This window comes from Cucurbita moschata, unplaced genomic scaffold, assembly GCF_002738365.1.
Source record: "Cucurbita moschata cultivar Rifu unplaced genomic scaffold, Cmos_1.0 Cmo_Scf00012, whole genome shotgun sequence".
Classification (NCBI taxonomy): domain Eukaryota; kingdom Viridiplantae; phylum Streptophyta; class Magnoliopsida; order Cucurbitales; family Cucurbitaceae; genus Cucurbita; species Cucurbita moschata.
The window spans coordinates 2,696,287-2,710,758 of record NW_019268528.1 but is presented as its reverse complement, the minus strand read 5'-3'; the positions used below and the strand labels follow the sequence as shown (position 1 = coordinate 2,710,758).

At 35.2% G+C, this 14,472-nt stretch overlaps 2 protein-coding genes across 3 annotated transcripts; both read left to right on the top strand.

Moving 5' to 3' along the window:
- Nucleotides 1-7,864: 7,864 nt before the first annotated feature.
- Nucleotides 7,865-9,972, top strand: LOC111450745. Of its 2 annotated transcripts, none has more exons than XM_023091008.1 (2): nt 7,865-9,003; nt 9,727-9,972. In XM_023091008.1, the coding sequence occupies exons 1-2, from the start codon at nt 7,964-7,966 to the stop codon at nt 9,773-9,775; spliced, it is 1,089 nt and encodes a 362-aa protein (XP_022946776.1). In that variant the 5' UTR covers nt 7,865-7,963; the 3' UTR covers nt 9,776-9,972. The 2 variants fall into 2 exon arrangements, with proteins under 2 accessions (XP_022946776.1, XP_022946777.1); XM_023091009.1 differs by lacking the exon at nt 9,727-9,972 and adding an exon at nt 9,476-9,710.
- A 1,826-nt stretch (nt 9,973-11,798) lies between these two features.
- LOC111450852 (copper transporter 5.1) lies at nt 11,799-12,670 on the top strand. The gene has a single exon (XM_023091145.1). It carries the CDS (start codon nt 11,912-11,914, stop codon nt 12,338-12,340), a length of 429 nt encoding a protein of 142 aa, XP_022946913.1. The 5' UTR covers nt 11,799-11,911; the 3' UTR covers nt 12,341-12,670.
- The last annotated feature ends 1,802 nt before the right edge of the window (nt 12,671-14,472 follow it).

Below are 14,472 nucleotides of genomic sequence, written 5' to 3'. Positions count from 1 at the left end.
CTTTTTTTTTTTTTTTTTTTTTTTTCAGTAGCTTAAGTATGATTAAGTGTGTTTAACGTGAAACATTCCTATGTTGTTAATGGAAGCATGTGAGTGAGGATAAAACATATCGAGAGAATTTATATTGGTTTATGGGGGATATTATTCACTGTTAGCAGCTATAAATAGAGAACGTGATTGTGTTGTAAAGGATGCACGGGAATGAAGAATGCAGAATGAGACATACCGAAAAGACACATGTTCGTACGTGGAGATAGAAAAATATAGAATTAAAAAAAAAAAAATATATATATATATATATATATATATATATATATATATAAATGAATGAAATTAAAGTTAATTTAGTTGATAATGAAAAAAGGCATTTAAAAAAGAGAGGAAAGGAAGAGTAATAAAAGGGGGAAGGAGAGAGAATGGATAGGGGGAGCGGGCAGGGGCAGGGGCAGGCTTTTGGATTTCGGCGGGGAGGTTGCAGGTGGGGCCCAGGGAAACGTATGTGGCGATATCTTGTCGGTATCTCTGGCAGGCCACGTGGAGTCCGCCACTTCAATGGACCCGTAAAGTTAACTCCACGTGGCAAACAGCCTCCGAAATTAAAAAAAAAAAAAAAAAGAACTGAAGTCCCCAAATTGCCCCTATGATTAGGACCCCTCACGTTTAGGTCCGTCAGCGGTCCCACCGCCCCGCCCCCTGGCTTTCAAAGTTCAGGATAACTAACCCTTGAATTTACTCTCATCCTCCATCCCACCGAACCACCCCCACCACCATAATTTTTATTTACTTTTTTTTTTATAATAATAATAATAATAATAATAAAACTTTTGTAAATTCATTAATTTCAACTGAATAATTTTATCAAAATTCATAAATTTTTAATAAATTAAATCTAAAACCTTGTGGTGATTTTTAATTTATTCTTAAATAATAGAACAATTTTTAATTAAATTATATTAAAATTGTCACATTTTTTATTTACCATTTTTTAAAATTTATTTTTATTATTTTGCTAATAAATTAAATGTATAATAATAATAATTTAAAAAGAAACAAAATAGGACATATTTGAACTTTCACACTATCAAAACACCCAAAATTGATGTCTGTGTCCAAGTAGTTGAGTTATTAAATACAATTAGTTTAAAAATTAATTACCAGCAGTAAAATTAATTACTGTAAAACTATTTATATCCAAAAATAAATAATTTACTTTTTTTAATTTTTTATCATAATATATTTATAATTCTATTTAAAGTCTAAGTTGGATTTTACGGTATCTCAATCAATTTATATAAATTTTAAATAGTAAATTTATTGTTAATTTTTTTTAGATAATTTCTTATTTAATTATTTGGAAAATTATTATCTGACGTGACAATTGCCTAAGAATCCAACGGCCCACTTGCTTGACCCGTGATTGTTGAAAAGAGAATGCAATAATTAAAAATGCACAAATATTTAATTACCTTTAATATATATATATATATTAAAAATTAAAAATTGAGGATAAAAGTATTTTTAAATTAAAAATATATTTTTTTAAAATTTAAAAGTAGTTTTAAACTTAAATAAAATATATTTTAAAAATTAAAGGTAATTAATTAGGGATTGCCGCCAAAGGAGTGGTGTGGTGTCATTTCGTGGGAATTAATTGGAAATCCAAAAAAGAAAAAAGAAAATAAAAGAAAAAAAGAGGAAAAAAATGATTGGTGGAAAAGAAATGAATATCCAATTGAATTAATTTATGAATAAAATAATATTTCTTAAGAGAAAAGGCAACGCCGCAGCTCGGGGAGCTCTGATTGGTTCCATTTGGAGGTTGCCTTTGGCTCTTCCTATTATCTCCTAACACATGAGAGAGAATTTTTATTTATTTTTTTATTTTATATTTACTCTTTGCCCCCTCAACTTTCACTTTATTTACCTTTAGTCCTTCACTTTTCAAATATCGCACTTTGATAAATTTACTGACGCGTTTTAAAATTGTGAGGATAAAGACGATACGTAATGGACTAAAATAGACAATATCTGTTGAAGGTGAGATTGAGCTGATACGTGTTGGAGAGGGGAACGAAACTTCTTATAAGATGTGGAAATCTCTTTCTAACCTACGTGCCTGAAAATCGTGAGGCTAGATAAACTTTGATCAAATGTTAAGTTTCTATTCATTTAAAATAATTAAATTATTTTTTATTTAAATAAATTTAAGGTTAATATAATCTAGAAATTCAAATGTAATATTTTGAAATTTAGAGATCAAATAAAAATATATTTTTGGACCAAGATTTTAAATATTTGTAAATGTCGATATTTATATATTTATCATAAATATTTAAAAATTTAGGGATGAAATAAAAATTAAAATTTGAAATTTTAAGGTTAAAATTGTAATATTTTAAAATTCAACGTTCAAATAAAATTAAGGGGTAAAATCAACCTTTGAACAGTCAAATAAAAATTAAAACTTTAGAATAAAAAAAAATGACAAGAATTTAAAATTTGTAACAATATTTTTATACGTTTATTAATTTGAAAAGGATATGAATTTTTAGATAAAATATAATAAAAATGTCAACAAAATACACTAAATCGTTAATATTGATAATAAAAATATAAACATATTGTTGAAACAATTTGGTCTATGTCTGATTTTGATTTGTGTTTGCCCAAAACGACAACCAACGAACGGTCGGTGATTTATATAATTCTACTTCTTCACATTTTGTGTTGATTCCTGTTTTGGATTATTTTAGTTTTTTTTTACTGTTTTTTTTATCCGACATGTCGAATTCTTGGTGTCTCCATCCCCCTCCCTCTTTTCTAAAACACTGTTCCCTCTCAAATTTATTGTAATTATTTTAATTTATATTAATAACTAAAATCTTACAAAAACACCGAATAATAAACCTTCACAAATCACAATACATCAATCATATCGGTTACAAATATCAGATATTCTTAATTTTCGTAATAATTTTAAAAATATTTTAGGATTGAGTTGTAATCTTATTTTGAGGTTGGTCCAGTTGATTCAACAAAAAAAATTTATTTTTAAAAAATTTAACCCAACAGAAACCGAAAAGAAAAATCTAAAGCAACTTGACTTTATGATTTGGGTTGGGTAGTTTGAGTTAGTTACGATATTAATTCACACGAACATTAAATAAAAATTTATAAATTTTCCACTTACAAGTTGTTAAGCTTTTTGATATTTTTTTTAATTTTAAAAATTAAATTTATAAAGACTAACCTTAACGAGACTAAAATTAAAAGATTAAATTAATAAAAATACATTTGAGTTTTTTATTATTAAATTTTTAATTAATACCCTTAAAAAAAATTTAAATCTAAAAAAATAATCTTACCAATAATATTAACTTATTCATCAAGAGTGTTACCGTGTTTAAAATTTTATTAGTATTTTCATCTCATTTTTTAAAAATATATTTTAAAGTTGAAAAATATAATTTAGTAAAATAAAAAATGAGTAGGAAAAAGGCATAGAAGCCATGGTGTGGCAGACTCCAATTGGACCCTGAAATATATTGGAGACTAAGAGGTTTAACAGTAACCTGAGTCCCCAATTGCCGGTAGCCGGTTGTGCGCATCAAAATCATGACAAACCCAAACCCCACCAATAATTGTCTTTCATTTTTGGGACCATTTTACTATCACTACATACTCATAGTATGTATGTATGTATGGTGCAACCGTTTAAAATCTCGACCCATCTTGCAACATTTTGTTCGATTTTTAATTACCCTTTTCAATTTCTACTCTCTCCAATAGTATGATACTGTCCACTTTGAGTATAAGCTCTCGTGCCTTTGCTTTGACTTCCCAAAATGCCTCGTACCAATGGAGAGAGTATTCCTTAATTATGAACGCATGATCATTCAATAAATTAGCGGACGTGGACTTTCATCTGTTTTTAGAATCTTATCTACAAAGAAAATAATATTTATTTCCATTTTACTCTCATGATAAATAACACAAAAAATAAAAAAATAAATAAAAGAGATTGTGGCACACGAATGCAAAAAGCAATGGAAAAAGAGAGGGAGAGAAATAGGTATGGGGGAGATGTGTCGTGAAGAGGGGGCAAGTTCACTGTTTCAAATATACACACTCCAATCATTTCATTTTATTTTTTATTTTATATAATAAAAAAAAATGATAATAGAGGGATGTGATGTAGATGATGTATTCCTTCTGGGTCCCGTTTTGTTCGATGTAGATGTATGAACTGATAGTTTTGTATCGTTGAATGTATAAAAAAACAAATTATTAGAGTGATTATAAGAACCGTCTAGATCCACCGCTAGTTGATATTGTTCTTTTTCGGGCTTTCCCTCAAAGTTTTAAAACGCATCTACAACGGGAAGGTTTCCACACCCTTATAAATGATGGTTTATTCTCCTCCCAACCAATGTGGGACATCACAATCCAACCCCCTTTGGGAGCCTAGTGTCACAATCTACAATATGATTGTGACCCGAGTAAGTCATCGAGGACGATGACTAAGTTAAGTGGGGGAGAATGTCACAACCATACTATGAAGAGAGTAGGTTGTGACCCTCACGTCATGACAAGCAAAGGGGCGTCCCTAAAGAGACGCCCATCCGGCCATATGCGGGCCAACGTAGAAGAATGTCATGATGCGATCGAGGAGGACGATGCATCATCCAACACACCACCACGCAAAGTGGGCATTGAAGACATGTTGAGACACAAGCATAACAGAGACATCAGCATAGACATGAAGGACAAGATAGGCTTGTTGAAGGGCCAGGTAGGGCCCCGGGCCTTAACCTCAAAAGTCGGGGTTTCAGAAGGAATTTAGGGCATGCGGTTCGTGAGTTAAGTCCGTCCATATGAAATATGAATGCTCGCCAAGTTTGGTGTCAATCGGACAATGGACGGACAATGCACGACACCGTATCACACCTCACAAAAATCATGTCTACCCCAATGAAAATGGCTCAAAATGTACTATAGGGGTACCATGGTGTTAGCTCTCCACCACCCCTGGGCCCTGTGGCCTAAGTGAGCTATCCTGTGGCACATACGTGTGTCACAGTGTGGGCGAGCGTGCCGAGACGAGTGTCTCGGGCGACTTCCTTTGAAATGGGTTTTTGAAGAACAGTACCGAACGGCACGGGTGTGCCGGTATTGCGCCCTAGCCCACGTGTTGGAGGTTGCTACATACACCCGCTATCCGGTACGGTATCCGTAAATGACTCGGCATGGGCACGGGAGGGCCTATGCCTCGATAGAACCCGGATGGATGGATGTTCGGGAAGCCCCGATGAGATGAACGACATGCGAGCCCATTCTCGATGGCATGACCGGACGAGTTATGATGGCCGACGACATCCCGAGACTCAGGATGACGTCAAGACATATTGACCCCGTCGATGGGGATCGAGATGGCAAGATGAGATGTGACGTTGTATTGAGAGACCTTGGCCCGAGTAGAGGCAAGGTCGAGCCGAATGAGTTGGCCTAGCGTAGAGGCAAGTCGGATGTGTCGCAAACGATTGAACATACACACACAAGCGGCGTGTGTGGTTGAACAAGCTTGGATTCCGCACAAGCGATGTTCGATTGGCGAAGACAAACCTCGCCTAAGGTCCGACGAAGCCACAAAGCCGGGGCGAAAAATATATATGGGGCTTAATTCCCCTTTTGGCTAGTCGTGAGCGTGTATAGATCACGACGCCGCACGGTCAAGAATGTAGGACCGTGACACCTAGCGTCCTCGCTGACACTCTTTCCTTCTTCCAATCGATGTGGGACCGCCCCCAAATCCTTCCCCTTTGGGGCCAGCGTCATTACTAGCACACTGCCTCGTGTCTACCCCTTCGGGGAACAGCGAGAAGGTTGACACATCGTCTGGTGTCTGGCTCTGGTACCTTTTGTAACGGCCCAGATCCACCGCTAGCAGATATTGTCCTATTTGGCATGAGGTCTTTTGGGGGAAGCCCAAAGCAAACGGTATGATATTGTCAACTTTGAGAACAAACCACCATTTATAAGGGTGTGGAAACCTTCTCCCAGCAGACGTGTTTTAAAGCTTAGAGGGGAAGCCCGAAAGGGAAAGCTCAAAGAGGACAATATCTACTAGTGGTGGATCTGGATCGTTACAGGATGAGTACTTGAACTCGTTGGATCGAGGGTGTAATGTCGTTGACGTATGTGTTTACTCGACTCTAAATGAAGGATTCTTGCAATTACTTGTTCACTCGATCTTTTAATATAGTCGAAGTAGCATTGCTCTTATATGAAGAATCTAGTTCTTCAATCATACATGTACCAAGTTCTGCTTTTCTCTTGTATACGATACCATTGCACCCTTGTCTCCCTTTCTATCATTACGTACCTTGCTAAAAAATTGATCCTTGTTTAGCGGCTTGGTTGATTAGCACCTTTGTAGATTGAGAAACAATCTCGTAAACAATTAGGTTGACATGTGGGTATGCATTAGATTAAGAAACAATCTAATGTACTTATTTGGGTCGAGCTGAGTTTAAATAAATGAAAATTTTATAGATTGAGCTAGTTCACGAGTTCCACTAGAATTAGATTGAGTTGAACTGAACAAACCCAAAATTATTAAAGACTCTAAAATATATAATAATAGCTCGATCATATAATAAAACTAGGGTTACTACCGCAGTTCTAGCTCTTTTACTTCTCAATTCAGCTCGAGAACTATTTTCATTATTATCACAAAGAGCAAGGAACCGAACTTGATAGAAATTCTCCGAGCATCACTTCTATTTTTCAATAAATAAACACGAGTATACTCCCTTAAACTGAAAGGGCTTGTTGAGATCTCCAACATTCTCGTTAGGCTTCTCAAAAATCGTTGGGAGAAAGATCGAGAAACGAACATCTAAGCAATTAGTTTGATGCGTAAGTACCTCGCTCTTTTTACAGAGATTCAAGCCCTATGTGGTGTGTATTTCTTTATATCAACCACTAATGCAACGGATATTCTCTTGTTTGACCCCCAAATACAACAACCCAACCGAACGTGTGGCTCAAACCACTCTTCTCAATAAAGAACACTATCGTTTAGCCAAATTGCTCTTAAAAGTAGTGGTGTACACGAAAACTTGACCAACTCAGACCATCCAGCCTAAATTATAAAGGTTAGAACGAGTCAGATATTTTTTGTTTGAATTAGGTTGAACTTTTCGAAAACAAAAATTTTGAGTCGGTCCCCGGGTTGACAACTTTTTAGTTTGGTCAACCCGATCAGCCCGACCAACTCAAAATAGTGTTACAACCCAAACCTACCCTACCTTGCTTTTAAGATTATATTATAAAAATTAAGAATATTTAACATCTGTAACATATGTTATGTTAGTAATGGAATGTGACTTATAAATATTTGATATTTGAATTTAAAGGAATTTTAATTATTAAGGAAATATATATTTTTGGTAAGTAAAATTAAAAAAATTATTTAATATAAGGGTATTTTTGAGATTTTTGTTAAATTCGGTATTATTGGAATTTTTAAAATAAAATAAAAAATCAATGTTATTTTTATTTAATTTAGGGAAAAAGAAAAATAAATAAATAAATAAATATATATATATATATAATATATATATATATATATAGTGATGTGAGTCCACACGAAGCCCGTCCTTCCGTTCGCAGTTGTTAATTACAGGTAAGAAAATAGAAAAACAAAAGTAAATTTCCAAAAAAGGAAAAACTCCAAAATAATATTCTTATTCCTTTTTCTTTATTTATTTATTTTATTTAATTAATTCAATTTTCTCCCTTAAATTAAAATAAAGTAAAACCCTAGACTACCCCTACTTCCCAGGCTAGCTATTTATATCACCCACGAGCCTCTCCCTCCCTGCCCGAGACCATCAAATCCTCTGCTACATTTCTGCACTTCCCGTCTCTCCATGATTCTCCTTCTCTTCTCCTTCATCTAATGGAATCTCCCAACCCTAATTCACAACCTCCCGTCTCCGGCGCTTCCATCCGCTCCCTCGTCAAGCATTTGAAAACCAAAGAATCCAGCAATCCCTCTAAAATGGCCGAACAAATCCCCAAACCTCACAAAAAGCAAGTTCGACGACGGCTTCATACCAGTCGGCCGTATCAAGAGCGGTTGTTGAACATGGCGGAGGCTAGAAGAGAGATTGTTACTGCACTTAAGTATCACCGGGCGGCTATGAAGAAGGCCGAGCAGGAACTTCAGCCACAGACGCCGCTCGATCCTTCCCCTGCTAGATCTCATGAAGCGAAGATCAGGCCGAGGAAAATCCTCAAATCCTCGAGTATTGAGAGAAATAGAGTTTATGATTCGCAAACTAATTTCAATACTAATAGTAATAATTATTATAATTTGAAGAATTTGAGTAATTATGATCCGTCGATGAATTGTTCGTTCCCGATTTGGTCTCTGAATTCGCAATCCATGGAAGGGGATAATATTATGAGCATTGCATTACCAGAACAAACTCTAGGGCTGAATCTCAACCTGCAGGATTTCAACAATTTGGAGATGAATCTGTTCTCAAACGGAAATAGCGTTTCAGTTTCGGGTTCGGGTTCGGGTTCAGGTTCAGGTTCGTCGTCTTCGTCTTCTCCCAGCCTTTCAATTGCGACGGACCACGAAGCACCGAATTGGACATCGGAGTCGAATACGAGCGGCGGTGGTAGCGGCGGAGGGCTGCACGTGGCGGTAGGGGAGGAGGAGATGGCGGAGATCAGATCGATAGGAGATAAGCACGAGATGGAATGGAGTGATAAAATGAATTTGGTGAAATCGGCGTGGTGGTTGAGATTCATGAAGATCGGAAAAAAAGAAGAAGAAGGAATTGGATTCGGATTTGGAGATCAGTTCGATCAGATTCTGGAGTTTCCAGATTGGATGAGCAATGGAAACGAGACTTGTTTTCAAGAACAATTGTTGAATGATTATTGCTCAAATGATCACGATGATCATCCTTCCTCCGCTTTACCTTGGTAAGAATCAAGAACACTCTGTTTCTGATTTGAAAATTACTTATTTATTTATTAATTATTTCATAAGTTCTTCTCTGTTCATCATCATCATCTTCTCTGTTTCCACTGTTACATTCATTTTGAAGATTTGGATTATTATTATTTTTTTTTTATCAAATTGTTTGAAACTGTTTGAATACGTTATCTTTTCATAGTCTTATCAAAACTATTTATTTTTTCACAATAAAATATTATTGTTGAGGTTTTTTTTTTTTTTGTTTTCCTATGCCCGCAATTATCCATCCAAATTTAGTCATAATTTAAAATATATAGCGTTTAATTTTGCTTTTTTCTCTATAATTTCGCATTTAAATTATATTAATTTTACATCGATATTATTTTTTTTATCGGGCTTTAAATAGAGTTATATTTTAAATAAGTATAATTTTTAAATAATTATAAAAAATAATTTAATATTTAATAGTTAGAATAGATTTGACACGAGTGCATTCAACCTTGTTGTGTGGAAATAGGCTCACTGTCCCAAAACTTCAGAGTCAAAGTTGTGAAGTTTGACCCATGTGGGGGAAACTGGGTCAAAATGGGCTCAACTAATGGGCTTTCTTCTTCAACAGGCCACACAGTTGGGCTTAGTCAGGCCCACTAATTTTATTTTTAATTTTTGATATTTAGAAGTAAATATTAATTTTTGCTGATTAAATTTATGTTTGTTGTTGGATGCAGTATGGACATTGGAGAGTTTGAAGGCATGGATGGAGAATGGTTAGCTTGAAAAAAAAGATTTGATTATCTTTTACTTATCAAATCATTATTAGAATTTTTGTTTTTTTTTTAATTTTTATATAAACATATATATATATATATATATATTTCAATTTTGGTAGTTTTAGAGTTGAAACTTTTATAGTAATAAATAGAAAACAGTGAATTTTAAATTAAATAAGGAAGAACATTTTATGCTTTTTCCCTTCTTTTTTTTTTTAATTATTTTTTTTATTTTTAATCTTCCTTTATTGTTTCTTCATTTTAATTAATATATTTATTTGTATTAAAAATGTATACAAGATCAAATACTAAAATTCTCTAAAAAATAATAAATGAAAAAGAAAAAAAACCATCATCAAACCTATACTTAATTTGAACTAAACTTTGATTTTTGTTTTTAAGAATTATTTTTTGAATTCATTATAATAACCTTAAAAAAATAAGAGGTTAACACGAAACATAATGAAGTTTGGAGTTTAGGGTTGGAGGGTCTTTTAATATAAGAATGAGGAAAGGATTGAGGATAATTGGAGGCATGATTGATTTGGGTAAACCTTTCCTTTTTAAAACACCAAAACCATGTCTATTCTTCCCATGCCTTAAATGCTTTGGATGTACCCTTGTGTCAGCTCCCAACTACCCTTGAACTCTGTGGTCTACGTTAGTTACCACATGACAGTGTCGGACGACATAAGTATGTCAATATTGCTTCCCGCCCTTGATTCAGAGGTTGGTAATATGGGGTCACTCTCCAGTACGGTGGGTAGAAATGACTTGGCATGGGCACGAGAGGATTCATACCTCGATATAATGATTGAATGGATGGATGTCCAAGATGTCTCACTATAAAAGTGACTCATTGGTTGGATCTCAATTAACATGCCTAAGTAAGCCATGAAAGCCAATGATAACATGCCTGAGTAAGCCATGAAAGCCAATGATATCTCGGGACTTGGGATGGTATCAGGAAGTGAGGGCAATATTGTTGAGAATCAAAACAATGAAACGAGATGTGGCGTCACATTTGAAAGACCTTGGTCTAGATTAGAGGCGAGTAAGTTCGAATGTGAACATATACATACACAAATGTGGGAGGACGACCAAGACATTTATGCCATAGAAGGTGAGCCACCTTGGCTCCTGATGGGCAAAGAATGGAAACTCTCCAAACAAGATAAATGACATTCTCCAAACAAGATAAATGAAATCAAACTTGAACGGTTCTGAGCATGCAGCTAAATGGCATAAAAAAGATCACAGCCAGTTTTATTTACTTTGGTAACTAGTAGATCTTTAATGTATTAAAAGAAGTACCCATGAATTAATTCACGGGATATAAATTTAATTTTAATTTTATGTCGAGTGAATTCATTAATTTTAAAAAGATATAAAATTGAAAATTAATTTAGGAATAAGATATAAAATTTATGTTCAATTGAAAATTGTTGGAGTCCTACGTTAAGCAAAGCCATAAGAGTCGTTGTTCCTAACATCGTCTACTTTGTTTGCAACCCACAAAGTTTCATTGAGTCACTCGCTTAGTGTGCTGAACTACAGAGCTCTCCAACATTGAACTCAAATCCATGCAATTCACAAGTACGACTGCAACATGCAGTAAACAGCGAGGCGACGAAGCTTCGCCTTCTCCGATAGCAACCCACGAAGTTTCATTGAGTTACTCGATTCTCGTGCTCAACAACAAGGATATTTGTCATTCATCCCAGATCCACGCAGTTCACGAGTACAACTATGGCATGCAGCAACAACATCTCTGACATCGACACAATCCAATGGCTTGTAAAATTGCTCTAAGTATATATAGTAACTTTCAATCCTTCTTATTTGGAAGTGATATCAGTTCATTCATGCTCCGGACAAGACTGAGAGTTAGGTAAATTAGGTAAAGGAGGATGTGATGAAAGAAGGCTTGAATGGTAGAAATGTAAATAAAGAAAATGTGAATGGCATTTCCGTAGAACGTTGCTGTATCGTACAAGTGTACTACGGGCCTCACAGTACAACAAACCAAGCAAAAATTGGCCCCGAGGCGTTAAAACGGCACCATATCCTTCCTAACCCCAACAAGAAACTCTCCCGCTTTCCCAATCTCACCGATTCCGTTGATTCGTTGCAGAGAGCGAAGATGATGCACATGACCTTCTACTGGAGCAACCAGGTGACGCTCCTGATCGATTCATGGCGGACAAATTCATGGCTAAGTTATTCCCTCTCCTTGCTCGCTTGCTTCATCGTCTCCGTTTTCTACCAGTATTTGGAGAGCTATCGCATCCGTTTGAAGCTTCTTTCATGTCGGAAGCCGTCGCCATCGGAGATCGAGGTTCCTCTCCTTCGATCTAAAGTGGCTGGTAAGTGGACGGTTGTGAAATTTGCAGAATCTCTGTTTTTCGGAGTCAACTCGGCGATAGGTTACCTTCTGATGCTCGCGGTCATGTCCTTTAATGGCGGAGTTTTCGCTGCGATTGTGTTAGGGCTTGCGTTTGGTTATTTGGCGTTTAGGAGTGATGATGAGGATTTCAGTGTTAGCGTTGAAAATCCATGTGCCTGTGCTTAGTTCTTCCTCGGTATCGCGAATCAGATGAAAGCTGAATGAAAAGTAATTGCTGAATCTGCTCCTTTCAGATACGAATCGGTTTCTTGCATTGTCTTCTTAGATCTGTTCTTTTCGTTTCTTGCTCAATTGATTGGCCGTTTACTTCAATTTCTGCAGATCTGTTTGGATGTTTTATGATTAGATAATTTGTGCATAAACGGAGTAAAATATTGTGATTCGTCTGTTCGTCTGTCAAATTGTGGAAAATTTCAATTAGGGGGAGAAACTCTACTGGTTGATTATGATCCTTATTTTGTTTTTTGTTGATGAATTTCGATTTGCAGTTTGACAGATAAGATAGCAGAAAATGGCTCCATAAATCCTTAGCTTTTGATTTCAATTTCAATTTCAATGTACAAAGCCCATCACCATTCTATCTTCTTGGGATGGGAAACAGAATAAAGGTAGCTAAAATAATACCACTCTTCCGAGATTGGCAGTTTCCAAACCATTTATAGGATAGCAAACAATAAACAAATAAACAACTATAGTAACTTATTATCCGAGTATGAAGTATTGGTAACTAGCGGCATTTTGAAGCAAAGTTAATTTTGATAGTGATAAAGAGTATGTTCGACTTCTAGGATCATAGCAACATGTCTTATAAGGAGTATGTTCGATTACCAGGATCATAGCAACGTCTTATAAAGAGTATGTTCCGACTTCTAGGATCATAGCAACATCTCTTGTAAGGAGTATGTTCGATTACCGGGATCGTAGCAACATGTCTTATAAAGAGTATGTTCCGACTTTTAGGATCATAGCAACATGTCTTATAAGGAGTATGTTCCATTGCTAGGATCATAGTAACATGTCTTATAAGGAGTATGTTTGATTGCTGGGATCATAGCAACACGTCTGGTAAGGAGCAGGTAAGGAGCATGATCAATTGCTGGGTTCATAGCAACATGTCTTGTAAGGAGCATGATTTGTTGTTGGGTTTGTAAGGAGCATGATTTGTTGTTGGGTTCATAGCAACATGTCTTGTAAGGAGTATGTTTTGTTGCTGGGATCATAGCAACATGTCTTATAAGGAGCATGTTCGACGGCTAGAATCATAGCAACATGTCTTATAAGGAGCATGTTCGACTGCTAGGATCATAGCAACATGTCTTATAAGGAGCATGTTCGACTGCTAGGAGCATAGCAACATGTCTTATAAGGAGCATGTTTGATTGCTAGGATAGCAACATGTCTTATAAGGAGCATGTTCGACTGTTAGGATCATAGCAACATGTCTTATAAGGAGTATGTTCCATTGCTAGGAGTACTTTCGACGGCTAGGATCATAACAACATGTCTTATAAGGAGTACTTTCGACGGCTAGGATCATAGCAACATGTCTGGTAAGGAGTATGTTCCACTGCTAAGACCATAACAACATGTCTTAAACAAACATAACCATGACGATAGTGACAATGTGCATGTTCAACCTTTCGGATCATAGTTGGATTCTTCTTCTTTACCTTAAATTTTAATATATAGTCAGGTTTACGTACATATACTTTTTTTTATTCAAATTCGTTAAATAATAATAATAATTATATGAAATAAAAGACACGAGGTGAATATGATTCCAAAGACCAAAATAATAACAATAACAATAATAATAATAATCTACTCTACGTTTTACCGGTCGAGCTGATGTCAGCCGGAACACCAGGTATTTGCTTACGTCATCTGTGCCACATAGGTGTGGACGTCATAACTAATGGGCCTTCGGCCCAGCCTGTAATTGCTTCAATTCATGGGTGGATAGTTTTTATAAATGCTTCATCAATTCACACAAATAAATTTAAAAGTTAAAAAAACAAACGACAGAATTTATAATTAAGATTCCTTTATTTATTTGTATATAATATTGAAAAGAAAATTCCATAAATATTTATTAGTTATAGTTGAAATTATTTTTACAAAAAGGAAACTATTAGAATTAAACCCGGTTCAACCCGGATGCTATCTCCACACGTTTCAAGGTCGTGCTTAGGGTTTTAGGATTCTCTTTCTTAAGCCCATTATCCTAACAAATTTTTATATATATATACTAACAAATTTAATAATATTTCACAAAAAAAAAAAAAAAAAAAAATTAT

What these genes read in the sequence shown, in the direction of transcription:
- LOC111450745 (XM_023091008.1), top strand. Translation starts at nt 7,964, where the DNA reads ATGGAATCTCCCAACCCTAATTCACAACCTCCCGTCTCCGGCGCTTCC. An exon ending in CCTTCCTCCGCTTTACCTTG is followed by an intron (nt 9,004 to 9,726) that starts GTAAGAATCAAG and finishes TGTTGGATGCAG; the next exon opens with TATGGACATTGGAGAGTTTG.
- LOC111450852 (XM_023091145.1), top strand. Translation starts at nt 11,912, where the DNA reads ATGATGCACATGACCTTCTACTGGAGCAACCAGGTGACGCTCCTGATC.